This window comes from Equus quagga, chromosome 11 (genome assembly GCF_021613505.1).
Source record: "Equus quagga isolate Etosha38 chromosome 11, UCLA_HA_Equagga_1.0, whole genome shotgun sequence".
Lineage (NCBI taxonomy): Eukaryota > Metazoa > Chordata > Mammalia > Perissodactyla > Equidae > Equus > Equus quagga.
In genome coordinates this window covers 31,156,149-31,172,787 of record NC_060277.1, presented here as the reverse complement: position 1 = coordinate 31,172,787, position 16,639 = coordinate 31,156,149, and the positions used below count along the sequence as shown (strand labels likewise).

Below are 16,639 nucleotides of genomic sequence, written 5' to 3'. Positions count from 1 at the left end.
TGTTCACCACCCAATAACTAATTATAGTCCATCACCACACATGTGAGCCTAATCACCTCTTTTGCCCTCCCCCTTCCGCCCTTCCCCTATGGTAACCACCAATCCAATCTCCAATGCTATGTGTTTGTTTGTCATTGTTTTTATCTTCTACTTATGAGTGAGATCATATGGTATCAAATAGTTTTATTATCAACTAGTGTGTCCTCTGATCTTGGAACTGAAACTATGTACCAAAAATGATTTTCCAAACCCTTAGTTAGGCAAAATTCTTTCTTAGCATTGTTATTTTAGGTAATGTTACCATTCTAAGATTTTTATATAGGACGCATAAGATCATGTAAGTCAATGAGTCATGGTAGGATGGTAGGAATATAAGTCTGTGTTCTTTAGGTTATTTTGTGAAAATTGATCAAAATTTCCATCTTGGGAATAATTGCAATGGTGTTTAGTAACCCTCCATCTTAAAAAAATTGTAGAAATTAAAGAAAAAGATAAAATTATACTCATTACTAACTCTCAAGAGTAATCATTGTTATAATTTTAATGTCTTTTCTTCCCTTCTATTTTTTCTTCTTGACATTGTTGTTTATTTAACATGCACTATGATGGTTAAGAATACTAGCTATGAACAGAGAAGCTGTTTGAATCTGTGCCTCTCTGCTTCCTAGCTGTGTTACTTTGGTTAGTTACTTAGCTTCTCTCAACCTTTGTTTTGTCATTTGTAAAATGGGAACAATAGTAGTGTTTTTATTAAATCATAATTGTGAGAATTTAATAAGTTAAATAGTACATATTAAGTACTCATAAAGATGTATTTAATAGTTTATGATGAAAATGCAGTTCTATATGATCTATTTTTACACTTAGCATCATATCACATTCAATTTCTCATCTAATTGATTATTTTACAAAACATGATTTTAGCGGTTGTATAAAATATTGTGATTTTTATTGTGTTTCCTTATTTTGAACATTCACTACGTTTCTGCTTTTTTATTTTTTAAAATAAGTAATGTTCTTTGTTCTTATCTCTGATTTTCTTAGGCAAATTTCAGAAAGAGAAATTACTGGGTTAAAAAGAACATGGTTATTTTTAAGGCTCCCTTGTGGTGCAAATTGCAAAATTGCCCTTTATCTTCCCTCTACTAGTGTCTGAAAGTGTTCATTTCTCTATACCTTTGTTAACAGTGATATTTTTTAAAAATTTATTTTATTTTGAAATCAAATGTGTCTTTCATATTTTGGTAACTGTTTTTATGACTACCTGTGTGGTATATGAAATATGTCCTCTGAATGTTAACTCAGGCCAATGACAAATATCAGTCTAATCCTCAGGCTCATGATGTATGCCTGTATCAACTCCACTATTCTAGTTTTCACTGTGCAGCCATCAGAGTGTGTGAAAGTAGTCAGCTGGTATTTACAAAATGAAGGTTATGAATCTGAGTTATATTCCCCAAAGATTTATGAACTATAAAATGGTATTATTATTTTCTGTCATTGCATTGTGCTCTTTAGCAATCTTCCATTTTATGTGGTAAAGTTCCTTTGGATCCATTTGCATGAAAGCTACTGTGTGTACTCATTTTGTATTGTATTGTGGCAAATGCTATAATCTACAGGGTTCCTATTCATTTTGGAATTCATTTCACAGCTCACTAATTGTGTGAATGAGAAGAGGAAATATATGCTTTTATTCAGAAACATGCCAAGCAGATGGCCCAAAGTTCATTGCCACCGGCACTGAGAGTGTAGCCCTCTTCTGTACTGTAGGTAGCGCGCCTGGCATTGATGCGTCAAACACAATGTGAGGGTCCATTTAACACAGCACTTGACAGTCACTGAGCCTCTGGTTTGTTAGGACTTATAAACATTTTGTTTTTTATCATCATCTTCTAAAGTGGTCAGTCATCTGAGCAGGTGCAGACACAGTAGAATTCATATTAGTTTTACTTGAGAAGCCAAAATGAACTTTTATTCATATGGAAATTTTGAGAAAAGAAAACAGTACAGGGGATTAAGCTTAGTTTCTCGAAAAGGGATTAATACATGTATTGAGATTCAAAACTGTAGCATCATTTCTGAGACTGAAGCTATTGAAAAATTGAAGAAAAGATTAGGGTTTATATCTGTAAGCTTTTTAGGTGAATCTCCTTTCAAATCTCTTCTTTTTCTATACAAAAATTTTTGGTTATTTACTTTCATATACAACATGTAATTTATGTCATCATTCAAAATGTTCACAATTGCATTCATTGTGTTTGTGTGTGTGTGTAGTGAGACATAGTAAGATAGAGACAGAGGGAGTGACAAAAAATGAAATAATGAATGTCCTCACACATTTCCTCTTCAACAGAGGTAGGCAATATGAAATGGGTTATCACTTCAGGAAAGGGAGGGTAGGTCACATATTCTAATGGAGCTGAAGCAGTAACTTGATCACAATATTTTATTTAGAGGAACCAGAGCATGTGGAAATACTGTTTTCTCCCTTACATGAAGAAAAATTGGGTGTGTATTCTCTCTTCCCTTCCTTCTCTCCACTTCCGAACGCCTACCATGGCTTTCACATGTTGTATTGACTCCATCTTTTCTTTTTTCTCGGTTTTCAGACTGATGCTGCTCTTATGTATGATGCTGTGCACGTGGTGTCTGTAGGTGTCCAACAGTTTCCCCAGATGACAGTCAGTTCCTTACAGTGTAATCGACACAAACCGTGGCGCTTCGGGACCCGCTTTATGAGCCTAATTAAAGAGGTATGTCAGCAGAAGCACATCTGCCTTGTCGCTTTTGTTCTTAAGCTGAATGAATTGACATTATTGCCGTTTTCCTAACTGGTGACTTTTTACTTTGATCTTTTAAATGAAACATTCTCTCTTCCCCATCCAAGCAAAATTAACATTTTTTCTAAATAATATGGAACAAACGAGGGAAAATTACATGATAAATAAATGGATATCCTTAAAAATATCTATGATTGTGTAAACAGATGAAATTTTGTGACCTATGATTTATAACATTGTTAGTTTTTACCTTTTTGAATCTTTATATGTGTTGCTTTTCAGTTATGTGCAAACATAGATGTTTAAAGAATGTTTATTTATATTTTTGGCAACAAAATATGCAATGAATTTTTAACATGAATACCATTTACACCACACTAAATTACACCCAATTTGTAAGTCTTAAAGAATTATTTAGATCTATGGTTCCTAAATATAATATCTAGTGATCTTAATTATATTAGCAATTAACATGAAACATAATATATGGACTCATAAAAGTACAAAGTTTACTTCATATTGCATGATACAACCATTCTTATGGCCATATATCATTTCCGGTTATGTCTGTCATAGTTATAGACCAAGCATGCTCATAGTGAGAAAAAAAGGGAAAATTCTTAAAGATCACACACACACACACATATTCTTCCTGTTCTTCCTATCATGAAGGAAATTCCTTTGTCAGCTTAAGATACTTTTTATTTAATTACAACAGGAGTTTTATATGGAAGTTTAATCTTTGCTATGAAAAGTCACATGTATTGCTCCCAAATAAGATTTTTCATTAATAGCTTAAAAGAAATCATCAGTTCATCGTATAATAAATGATTAATCATGAAAGTAAAAGTGCAAATGGGATTGTTATTGAGAATCTCCAGGTCCTTGGCAAAGAATATCCATGAATTTTCCCTGTCTAATTCTCGCTGAACTCTCAGATAGGTGAAATGATACTCCCAGAAGAATATGCAGTTCATTCATTGCCCTATGTTCTACACTGACTCCTGGTTTAACTGAGCATCAGAGAGCTGCGAACTTAGTGCATAGGTCTGGCTAGGTGAAGAATTCCTTTGTCGGAACGTGGCACGACTATTGAGGTGTGTGTCAAACAGCCTTCTAAGAAGCAGTTGTATGAAAGTCGCTATTGTGTTTATTGTAGAGTGTTACTGAGAACCTTCTCCACTAAATCACAGTGTCCTCCTTATGAGGACCAACAGGGGACATTTCTCTTGGGTCTCAGTACCAGGAAAAGCTGTGCTTCTGCTGGGCAGTTGGTATGTCTCATAGACCCTGTATATTGTGTTTTCATCGTATTTTCTTCTTTGCTTTGGTTGCTAGGAAGTTCAGAATTGAATTTATGATGGAATTTATTAGCTGTAGTTTCACTTGATGTACATTTCTTTGCACTAACTTTATCCTAGATTTGTTTTACTATTCTACACTTCTACTCCTGTACATCTTGATCCCATTGTCTATTTTTATACTAATATGCATTTTTGTTAACTGCCTGAGATTATTTTCTTTGGAAGAGGTTGGGTTAAAAGTAATTGTTTCTTCCTTATTAGAGACCAGTTAACACATGTTTAAATTCAGTGATGACATGTTGCAATATGCATATAAATAGGTATTATAATTTTTTCTGTTTTATGTATAATTTATTATCCTAGAAGCATTTTAGAATCCCTACACATAAGTACTCAAGAAACACATGGAGCTTATTAATGTAGTAAGAATGATATCTATTTGTAGTCCTTACTGAAATATTACCCTAAATCTACTGGGTTTTCCTTCTTTGGGGTCTTCGTGTATATTCTTCCAAGTGTTATAGTAGTGAGTGTATGTTATGTTATTTAAAATTTTCATGTATAAGTATTTTTCCAAGCTATTTGCAAATGACAAATAAGATAAATCATCTAATTTTGGTTATATAGCCAGCAGAATGGGAAAACTTTTTATATTTGAAAAAGCCCAGATATTTGCTCACTTTTGAGGGGTAAACCCGTTATGTGGCTAGGTTGTTATACTCCCACCTCCTTCTACATGGAGTGCTCATTCTACAGAAACTGTAGCTTGATGTGAAGTAATTTTGATACATTTCTTCCAGTCTCACTTAAGGGAAAATAAAGTACTAAGTTAATTATTCTAAGGGGAATGTGTATAATTGAAGTTATGTAATGCAGCTTTTCCTAGATTCCATTTCTTTCATTGTAATACGTATGTTTATTTTTTATTTTATTTTATTTTATTTTTGGTGAGGAAGATTCACTCTGAGCTAACATCTGTGCAAATCTTCCTCTCTTTTGTAGTGGGATGTCACCACAGCATGGCTGCTGGCAAGTGGTGTAAGTCTGCACCTGTGAATTGAACCGGACTGCCAAAGTGGCGTGTGCCAGACTTAACCACTAGGCCATGGGGCCAGCCCCCAATATGTTTATTTTCATATTAGTATGAATTTAAGAGTGGTATTTATAATAGTAGTTTCATTAGTAATCTCCAGTGAGATATTCACTATTTCGTATATTATAATAAGAGACCAAATTCTTCTCACTTTGCTGAAAGAGATTTGTTTTTTAAAACATAATCTTCAGGGGCTGGCCCCATGGCCGAGCGGTTAAGTTTGCATGCTCCACTTTGGCTGCCCGGGTTTGACAGTTTGGATTCTGGGTGTGGACCTACACACTGCTCATCAAGCCATGCTGTGGCAGCATCGCACATAGAAGAACTAGAATGACTTACAAATAGGATATACAACTATGTCTTGGGGCTTTGGGGAGAAAAACAACACAAGGGATATTGGCAAGGGATGTTAGCTTGGAGCCAAGCTTCCTCACAAAAAAGCAAAAAACCCTCCATAATCTTCAAATTTCTCATGAAGAAAAGTTATACCTGGAAAATTCATCATTTGAAATGAGAAATTTATACCAAATTCTTACTGAGGTGAGGATAATTTATTTAGAAAAAATATCCTTTCTAGTTCAGAAGAGAATAAAAAGTGTTTTAAAAATGTGCAACAATGTAAATTTATGAGAAGTAATAAAAATAATATTTCGTATTTTTTGGGAAAAATGTTTTCTCTACTCTTTCTTTACTTATTTTCTAATCTGTGTTTTTTTCTTTTTTCTTTTTCCACAGGCACATTGGGAAGGCCTCACAGGCAGAATAACTTTCAACAAAACCAATGGCTTACGAACAGATTTTGATTTGGACGTGATCAGCCTCAAGGAGGAAGGTCTGGAAAAGGTACTTGAGGCCTTCAGTTTCTTCACTTTAATTTTCCAATGAAACATATCCTAATGAAGAAGTCAAGAAATATCCCCTGTTGTAGTCATATTTTATTGCCATTTAACTTTATTGAGTAACTCTAAAAAACACATCTTCAATTTATTATATTGAATATAATGATTGACAATTAGGACTCAAGGATAGAGGATGTCAAGAGAATTTAAGAATTTTATTTTCTCACCAAGTTTTTCTGATACTTTGCATATAATCTTACTTATAATAGAATAGAATATATATTAATGATATAATCTTAATTAGCTGTAAGGTTTGATATAGTAATTAGAAAACATTTAGTTTAATATGCGTCTTTGTATATGCAGCTTACAATCACTTGTGCTTGCATAGACTATTCTACTTTGAAGCAGGCCATAGAAAAGGATTAAATACAGAAACCTGTTTCCACTATTGGTTCATCTTCAACAGAAATGTCTGAATTAATGTACACAAGTAAAGTAGGTATCAACATAAATGCAACACGTTACACTGGATCTATCTTACTTGATTCCATTTCAAGGGATTGAGGTAAAATATAGGCAAGGCTTATAGAATTTGGGTATATGCTTACTTTAAGAACATTTTAGTGTATGTTTGCTTGTATTTGTAATATATGCATTTAGATATTTTTCTGATAGAATCATTAAAAGTTACAAATTGAAAAGATATTTTGATAAGAACTTGAGAATAAATTCAATTTGACTGAGATAATATTGCTTTAAAGATAGTAAGCTATCTTATATTTCATCTAACAATTGAACATGGAGCATTATTCATAGCAGGAAACTGAAGAAGGAAATTGAGTCAGAAGAAGGGGTCTTTTAGACTGAGAGATAATAGCATTTTTAAATACTGATTCAAATGATGCAGGAGAGAGAAAACACATATTTTTGATAATGTCACCAAAACAAGGAGAAGTACATCATGACCAACTGATGATGAAGCTGAGAGTGGCCTTACCTCCTCCCATGGAGAATTTCTGAGAATTTCAGATTTTGCCTTTTGTTGAGATCGTGCAAAGTAAGCAATCTTTTATAATAAACTGAAACCCAAATATTCATGAGGCAGTTACTTCCTAACTACTTTGCTTCCAAGATGAGAACATTAGTCTACACCCAAGACTGGAATTGGTAATGGTAGAGTTTAGTCAACTCTTAGGTTATTACTTTATTTTTTGGAAGTATCCAAGTCACTAGGATGAACTTCGACTATTGCTTATATTTCAACACACCAACATAAAAATGTGAGGCTTTTCCTATAGGCTCAATCCTGTCTTGGACTTAAAATAAAGAAAACGTTAGAGAAGCTTTCTCTAGCCTCTAATGTGGATTATGGAAAGACCGTGAATATAGTGGTTATCAAGTGATGATCTTCCATACTGATAAGCAAGGTACAACCATGTGAGTTATACATGTTGCCCTGATATTTCATAGGTGTTTTTTATTCTTCTCTGAAATTTGAAAATTCGTTTTGATAGATTAATTATACACAGTCCTTATCCTTAAGGGCTTTTTTTTTTTGAGGAAGATTGGCCCTGAGCTAACATCTGTGCCAATCTTTGTCTATTTTATGTGGGATGCTGCCACAGCATGGTTTGACAATCAGTGCTAGGTCTGTGCCCAGGATCTGAACCTGTGAACCCCAGGCCACCAAAGCAGAGCACATGAACTCAACCACTACACCACTGGGCCAGCCCCTCAAGGGGTTTTTTATGTAGTGGTCAGATAACACACATTTGTGAATAAATATGATGGAAATTGTCTGTTTCAAGTGTCAAAAGAATAATGAAAGAATTATTGTTTCGTAGAGATTGAGTCATTTCAGAAGAAGGTAACAATATAGGCAAAGACATAGCATAGTATTTGATTTGATCATGAAATAGAGATATGGTTAACAGATCAAGGACTAGATTCAGAAAGAATTGGGCTCAAATCTTTGTTCTGCCATTTACTATTTATGGACAAGTTTCTTAATCCTTCTAAAACACAGTGTCTTCAACTGTTTCATGGGGCAATAGCAATATTTGCCTTGTGAAGACTAATAAGTCTTGTTGGTTTTACTTTTATTTTTTCCTAAAAAGAATAGTTACCAATCCACAGATGGAAAGACAGAGTTCCTACCTTGATAGAGTTCACAGTTAGGAAGTTTCCATAGACTCAGGGGGTTTAAACTGCAACTCGAGTTCTGTCATAACAACTGTATGAACTTCATCCTTCCACTCAACTTGTTTGTGTCAAATTCCTCATCTCAAAAAAAAAGTGGAGGGGACTGGCCTGGTGCCATAGTGGTTAAGTTCATGTGCTCTGCATTGGTGGCTTGGGGTTCATGAGTTTGGACTAAAACAGTTGATAAGAAGGAAGTCTGTGCTTCTGATGTTTACAATTGTGGAGCAGGAAGGAACCAACGATGTTTCTGGTGAACACAGAGAGGTGGTACATGTCCAGAAACTGAGCTTGGGACTGAAATGCTGCTGTGGACACAACTTTTCTACTTAGATAGTGCCCATAGATCAAAGTGAATCTTTTCCATTCTATTTTGCCAGGGACCTTGGTGGGAACCCAGCCCAGTTAGCCATGGTCCAAAAAGGTCACCAATACCACAACCACAACCAGCCATGTGTGTCCAATCAAGCTTTCGGGGGCATGGCAGTGCTTTCTCTGGAGCAGGGGAGAGGGAATAAGGGGAAAAAACAGTAAGTGACTTTGTCTACCTCAGGAAATAATAGCACAATTTCTTTCTTTAAGAGCCTGGTATTGAGTCCTAACAATAGGGAAAGGAAAATCAGAATAAGTGATTTTCCCAGCTTGAATTCTTCTGGTCAGTTCAAAGACCTTATTGTATCTATGTTTGAAATATGTTTAGAGTCTGTCCTTTTCTCACCACATCTATTGCTGCACTCATAGCCAGGGGACCTTTCACTTGGACATCTACATTAGAGCCCCAATAAGGTTGTCTGTTCTGCTTCCTCTTGTAATTCATTCTCCAAACCACAGCAACCAGCCGGTGTCTTTAAAAGCAAATTGATCCCTTTCATTCCTCTATTTAAATGCTTCCATTTATTCCCATTGTATTTTGATTAAAATTCAAACATGATTTCTAACGTATTCCCTCCCTCTTCTCCTCAACTCTCACCAACCTCTCAGGTGTTTTTTATGCTCCAGGTACACAGCTTTTTTCATTTCCTCACAGATTTAAAGCTGTTATTGTTTTGGCAATAGAATTTTCCCAGTCTGGGATGCCCATCTCTATTCCTTTTCCCCTGGCTAACTCTTACTCATCCTGGGGGTCACAGTTTAAATATTACTTCCTTAGACATGTGTCCCCTAAGCCTAGTCAAATGTAAGTTTCCCATAGTGCCCTGTACTTTTCCTTCCTGGCGCTTAACACAATGTGTAATTACGTATTTATGTGTACTTTTTTTTTTTTTTAAAAAGGCTGTGTCCCTAGCTAGAATACACATCCTGTTAGGTGGGGAAAAAGTGTCCCTTTTCCCACTATTTACATATTCAAGGCCTAACAAAGTGTCTGGCACAAAGTACATCCTCAAGAAATACTTACTGACTGTTGAATGAATGAAGGATCACTAAGAGACTCATAAGAGGTACATCACGTAGTGTGCTTACTTGTGTGTCTGATGCAAAGTTATTTCCCTGTAGCAGTTTTTGCTTTTTTCAGCTTTTCTCCATACCTACAGAGTGGCAACAGAGAAATCAAATAGTTAAGTGATCAGTGGGCTGAGGTTGTGGGTCAAGGCTTCAAGGAGGAAAGGATTTTAGAGTGCAGGAGAAGGCAGCAGTGAAGTCTGAGCTTACCAACATGCACGTCGTACCAGTGGTGAATCTGGTCCCCTGCATGGTGCAAGTTAATGCTTTCTGATACTCCAATATTACGTGGAAAAAATTATTTTATTTATAAATTTTCCCTTCTTATAAGTTTATGGTGTGGAAATAAACAAAGACCATTCAAACGAGAAGAAACAAGTTATTGTTCACAGTTTGCTGTAGCAAGGGAGTCAGCTCCTATCACTTACATTCAGTAGATGTAAAGCCAGACAGGGGAGTGGAAAAGCTTCATAGTGGAGAAAAGGGCAGGCCTCAGGTGTGCATTGATTGGAGATTGTTGGCATGAGGAAACTGGAGGTGGGCCAATGAGAAGAGGGGCATCCTGGGTGATTGGTTTGAAGGGTGTATTTGACTTTCTCTGGTTGAGCCTGAGTTGGAAGGATGACCAAAATAAGGGAAGCTGGAGTTTACTGAATGAATTTGGACTGTTTTGGGCAGATTGTTGCAGAGGTTGTAGTTTGGCTTCCCAGGATCTTTGCTCTGGAGGTTCTGGGTTAAAGTTCTGTTGTCATACATGGTCTGACTGTTGTCTATTTGCATATTCAATCTGTCAGTGGAATTATTGGAGTCATTTGGAAGGAGAGGGAAAAATAGAAAAAATGATAAAGGTCAAGGAAAATTGATTGGACTAGCTCCAGTGGCCTAGTGGTTAAGTTTGACGTGCTCTGCTTTGGTGGCCCTGGGCCCAGTTCCCTGGCACGGAACTACACCATTCGTCTACCAGTGGCCATGCTGTGGTGGTGGCTCACATACAAAAAATGAGGAAGATTGGCAACAGATGCTAGCTCAGAGCAAATCTTCCTCAGAAAAATAAAAACAAAAGGAAGAAAGAAAAATTGGGTAAACAAGGGGCTGGCCCCGTGGCCGAGTGGTTAAGTTTGCGCGCTCCGCTGCAGGCGGCCCAGTGTTTCGTTGGTTCGAGTCCTGGGCGCGGACATGGCACTGCTCATCAGACCACGCTGAGGCAGCGTCCCACATGCCACAACTAGAAGAACCCACACCGAAGAATACACAACTATGTACTGGGGGGCTTTGGGGAGAAAAAGGAAAAAAATAAAATCTTTAAAAAAAAAAAAAAAAAATTGGGTAAACAAAAATGTCTTCATAACTGCCAATAAAATGAGTTTTATAAGTTTTGTTTTGTTTTTAGAATGTGTAAGTAAGATGTAGTTTACCATTGGAAATGGGTTAACTTTACTTACGTAATCCTCTGAAGCTTAGCTACATGATTAGGAAAGACCATCTTCAGATGGAACAAAACACAAGAATAATAGCACAACGTGTTAGGAAATATTCAGAAGGGTCTTAGATTATAAGTTCAAAAGGATTCTGTTTAGACCAAAAACAGTTGGAAGGGTTTCCCACAAAGTAGTTTTGAATAGTGTATTTCCTTTGCAAGATGAGCTGTCTAGAAGCCATTACTGGGAAAATAACCACTTATGCTAAAAAAAGAATTTCTTGTAAGAAACTATAATGCAATAATAAAATCACTTAATATCTGCTTCTAAGTAGAGGTGTTAAACCAAAATCATTCTTGTTTACCTCTCCTGTCCTGTCTCTAGCATCACAGTTTGCTATCTGTTCTGGTTATTTTGCTGATATTCTCTTGAATGGGATATTTATATTAAAATAGATCTTGGAGAATAGAATTCTCTTTCTCCCCAAATGAAAGGGTCTAATAAATCTTTATTAAGATTGGCTTGTATATTAATATTATATTAATTTTGAAAAAACCTAAGGATTAAACTAATACATTTCTCTGGCCAGAGATGGTGCTAAGGGGCCTTGAAGTGTTTAGGACTATGAACAATTACACCATGTGTTTTCCCCAGGATGCTTGTTTGATTGAAAAAAAAAAAAAAAAAAAAGGCTCCTAATTTGTACATCCTCAGAGACAATCTTGAGAAAACATCTGCAAAAAGCCATCTTATCGAATATATGTTTGCAATTTCTACAAAGTTAAGAATTTATATAAATAACAGAAGGCAACATAGTCCATATTTGCAAACCTTCAAAAAGTTTAAATTTGTCATATTTCACATTCAAGTGAAGCTTCATTTCAACTTTTAACATCTTTACTTCCTGAATATTCTCTGCTTGCATTTGTACCCACTAGGACAAAAACTGGTATCAGTAATCTCTAGGCTTCTTGATGGAAACGCAAATATTTTGATAATATTTGGAGAGGATGAGAATTAGTAGTTCCTGCCTGAGTTTACAGGCATCTATATTCCAAGATCAGAACAAGTTTCAAAGTGCTTTTTGAAGAATTTTTTTGTGGAGTTTTTTTTTAAGAAAAAGTGGTAATTTCTTTAGAGATCTTTACTATTGACATTTCTCTTGCCTGTAGAATCCTGTATTCATTAACTCCCTATGAAAAGAGTCTGGAATTTATAGACTTCAAAATTTATCTAAATCTGAAAATCCACACTAGATAGGTGAGAGCTATTTCTTTGATAGATTTCTAGATACCTGACACATACCAGTTTTTATCTTCCTCTCTTTGATGGCATTTGATACCATACCCTAGTCCCCATGGCAACAATGACCCCCAACTTTCCCAGGAACTAACATTTCTTTTGCCTGCCTGTAGGAAAGCAATGCTAATGGTGATGTTGACTAGAAAGCTTTAAGCCAGTCAGAAATGTGTTATTTACTACTTAAAAAGAAAAATATGCTTCGTGGGCAGGATCCAAGCCTACTGTCTTTCTTTGGAGATGTTAACCATTTAATTTGTTTAACTCTTATATAGAATTCATTATTTGCCTTGTCTCACAACTGTACTGACATTTTTTGGTTGTGTGTCAGTATGTTTATAGTTATTGTTTAGCTTGATAACTTTTAACCTTCAGGATGGTAAAATATACAAGAAAACTATTTACAGTTGATGTTTATGTTTAGAAGTCAATAGGGTTACCTTATTTGAGGGCACATAATTTCTTATTTTGGCCCCTCAGAGAATACCAAATATTGACATTGTTCTTTTAACTACTGAATTTGAATTAAACATGTATACTAATCATAATTGTAATGCATTGGTTTGATGTCAAAGTAATCTCTGAACTGCATTTTTATCCTTGGAAAAATTGCCCTTAATTGAGTGTTATCACATTGTTATATTTGAGGACAGTTAATTCATTGATTCAAATTTTATTTAAAAAAATCAAAACTACCACCTGTCTCTTAATGCTTAATTATGTTTTAGCCTTGACTTTGCCCTGGACAAAAATAAAAATCCTAAAGGTGAAAGATCTATGTTTAGATTAGTCATCCCTTTCTGTGAGATAATTATACATGTATTGATTTATTGTCCTCTTATGAACACTGTAGTTCTCAAATGGTGAAATTCCAGACCCTGTGGAAACTGGTGGAAAGACAGTTTTAGGAAAATGATTAACTAGGTGTTCTTTGCACTGTCCTCATAGGCCAAATCTTATGTATGAAGTGGCCCAGTTCCCAGGTAATTGTTCTTTGCTCCTGTCAGGGAGCACAAAGGTGTTTCTATAAAATGTTTCATGTTTATCTTTGAGAGCTCAGGTGCCAGTTCTTTTTTAAGTGATCTCTTGTTAGTACTTAGCCCAATGGAAGTACATTACTATTAATTATTATTAGACAGTACTATTGGAGAGTAATGCAAGTAACTATCTCTACTTTTCATTTAAAAGTTCAACATTAGAAGAGGTGAAGTAAATGAGGAAAAAAAAATCTCTAATTTGCCTGAAACACTTAGCAAGAAAACCAGTGTTGAAAAAATCCTGTCCCCACTATTCCATGCACCACATAGGCTTGAGAAACCTGAGTTTGCAAATTACCCAGAAAGAATGGGCACATTAGTTAATAGAGAACTATACAGTCCATCAGTGTGTATTCAATCAATTGGAGAGAATATTTATCTCCTAAATATAAATTAGCATTTAATATCAATACCTTCCTTACGCTCTCCACTTCTCAATAACCTCAAACAGTCCTATTAGGGATGTCCTTTCTTCTGAAAGGAATGGTAAATGTACTTCAACGCAAACTATACTTTATAGGTCATGTTGTTGGAGGCAACTAATTATTGGGAAGAATTGTTTTTAAAGCAAACATTTTATGATAGATGTTCTGCATTGTGCTAAGACCGTTTTAAACATAATATACACTGTGGTGTCTCATGATCACCACAAAGGCCTTCTTTGGAAAAGTACCACTTATGCTCTTTGCTCAAGGCAAACATATTTGTCTGACATTAAGTTAAAACAGTGTGTAATCAGAGAATTCCTTTTCTTTTTTACATCATTCTGTAGTGAAAAACTACACTGTTTTTTTTCATCCCCCAACATCCATGAATGGATTGTTAGTAAATGTCAATAAGACAATATAAATAGAATTTTGATAGATTCTATTGTGCCAACTATTTTTTTTGGTGGAGAATTTACGTTAAATAATGTCTTAACTTTAAATGAGCTTGACTTTATTTTTAACTAATATTGTTAAACCTAGCCGGGAATACTTATTTTGCTCCTACTTGAGAAAGTTCCTGGTGTACTTGTCAAACAGATTATTACTGCAAATTCCATCGAGAATAAGAAACATGTCCCACTGATTCTGCTTACATGAAACAGAGCTAATATATGCCTTTAGAAGAAACTGTAAGATGCTAGTTACAGAGGAGGTAAACAATTATGTAGCTCAGGGGAGGGAGGAAAAACATCCTTTAGACATAAAGGAGTAATATAAGTTGACAAACAAAGGAAATTTATACTGAGAAAACTGTCAAAAACAAAGATAAACAAATAAAGTGTCAGTTAATTAAGGGCATACTTAATTTAAAAATCACTCTGAAAACAAATGTTCTTTTCTAAACGAAAAAATAAAACAAAGAAACCAAAGAGAAAGTATGGTTACCAAATAAAATTGTATGAAGAATTTAAACATTCCTGAGAAATATGTAAAATAAAGCATAGAATATTTATATAAAATTCTTATAAAATATTTATATTAACATATATAAAATATAGCTCAGGAAAAATGCAAATAAATAACAAAGTTGTGTGGTATAATACTCCCATAAGTTAAGTTTGATATTAAGATAGAGCTTGAACAAAACATGAGGAACAAAGCAGAGAAGGCAAAACATGAAGATATAGAAGAATAGAGACGTAATATATATTCAATATTTTCCAAATGAGTGAATGAATAGATTTGGAAAGTTAAGAACTTAAAAAGACCTGACATTTTCATCATGCAGTAATTCCTTCACTTATTCCATTCATTCATTCAATAAATATTCATTGGATATTTATTATCTATAATCAAAGTGGTAACGTCCTTCCCTCAAGGCACTTAGAGTCTAACATAGGAGGATAAGATAAATCAAAATGAAAATAATTTTAATTCCAAGCAAAACATAACCTGCGTTTGAGACAAAGAAGAGAACATATTTATTTCTTCATTTAACCCATATTCTGAGCCCTCACATAGAAAGCCCCTAGTATGTCCTACATTCAAAGGCTTTGGGATAAAAGGATGAGTAAGCCAGGCTCCATCCTCGGGGGATTTGAGTTTTAACTAGAGAAGGTTAAGGAAAGAATGACAATGGGAATGTCGGGTGATACATGTTGGGGGCATATATATGTTGTTCTGTCATTGCTACACAGAAGAGGGAACTGCTTTTCTCAAATTTTGAATCAATGATCAAGACACATATGTGAGGTAGTGAAAGGGGAAATGATATTCCATATAAAGACTATAACATTTACAGAAGACATGACAACGTGAGTAATTCAGGAAAATTACAAATGCAATAAAATTCACCTTCAGAAAATGGAGAAATGAGTTATATTTCTGGCAAATATAATTTGGAAAGAACCATACTCTCTCTCTCTTTCTCTTTCTCTCCTGATTGAGATTTAAAACTTCCAAATAGAGAATACTAGAAGGCTTCAAGGAAAAAATGTTTACCAGCAAAGAAACAAATATTAGGCTGCCTTAGCCTTTTCAGCAAGATTAAATATTAGAAAACCTGAATAAGACTTACAGAGCTCTTAAGGAAGAAGGTTATGACACGATGTCTTTATTTAGCCAAGTTTTCTTTGTATAGGAATGCAACAAAAATATTTTCAAAACTGCAAACAGAAAGAAGCATGTCACTTAGTTATCCTTTACAAATAAATCAAGTCTTGTCGAAGAACAATGATAAATGAAAAGCAAACAGTCAACAAAGAGGTGCCTCTGGCTAGAAATCCTAATAAACATCAAAAGCAGGTAAAGTATGCAGAGAAAAGGTTTTGAATAATTGTCTTAAAGATTATATCAAAAATTCTATTTTTTTCCCTGGAGAGAGATGATCTATAATATACAAAGCAAAAGAAACACAGAGGCAGTGTTCACAACCCCAGATTAAATTAGCTAAAAATATGAATCAATATGCATAGTAGCAGAATGGACCAAAGCAGTGAATTTTCATAGAATAAATGTCATTTTAATTTTTATGATTCAATATTGGTTTTAGAATGATTGTAAAAGTTTAAACAAAAATCTGCAGTACCCATTAGTATTCTTAAAACTTGGCTATCTCTCAAATTACCGTAGGGAAAATTGTCTACGAAAAAATTCAGAGGTAGAAAAAGAATAGAGAAAAGCAGATAATATGAAAGGAGCAGAGCTAAAAATAAGATTCAGGGGGACAAAAGATAGGACATTAAAAAAAATCCATTGATGAGCTGCTCACAGAGAAATCCATAAAATGAGAACTAT

General features: G+C 34.8%; 1 protein-coding gene across 2 annotated transcripts in view; it reads left to right on the top strand.

The window, feature by feature from the left end:
- The window catches only part of GRIK2 (glutamate ionotropic receptor kainate type subunit 2), a 610,822-nt gene that overhangs the window by 359,947 nt on the left and 234,236 nt on the right, over positions 1-16,639 (top strand). For both annotated transcript variants that reach the window (XM_046676126.1, XM_046676127.1), the window contains exons 7-8: positions 2,613-2,756; positions 5,916-6,023. In XM_046676126.1, the coding sequence (XP_046532082.1) occupies positions 2,613-2,756; positions 5,916-6,023 (252 nt within the window). The remainder of the gene's footprint in view (positions 1-2,612; positions 2,757-5,915; positions 6,024-16,639) is intronic.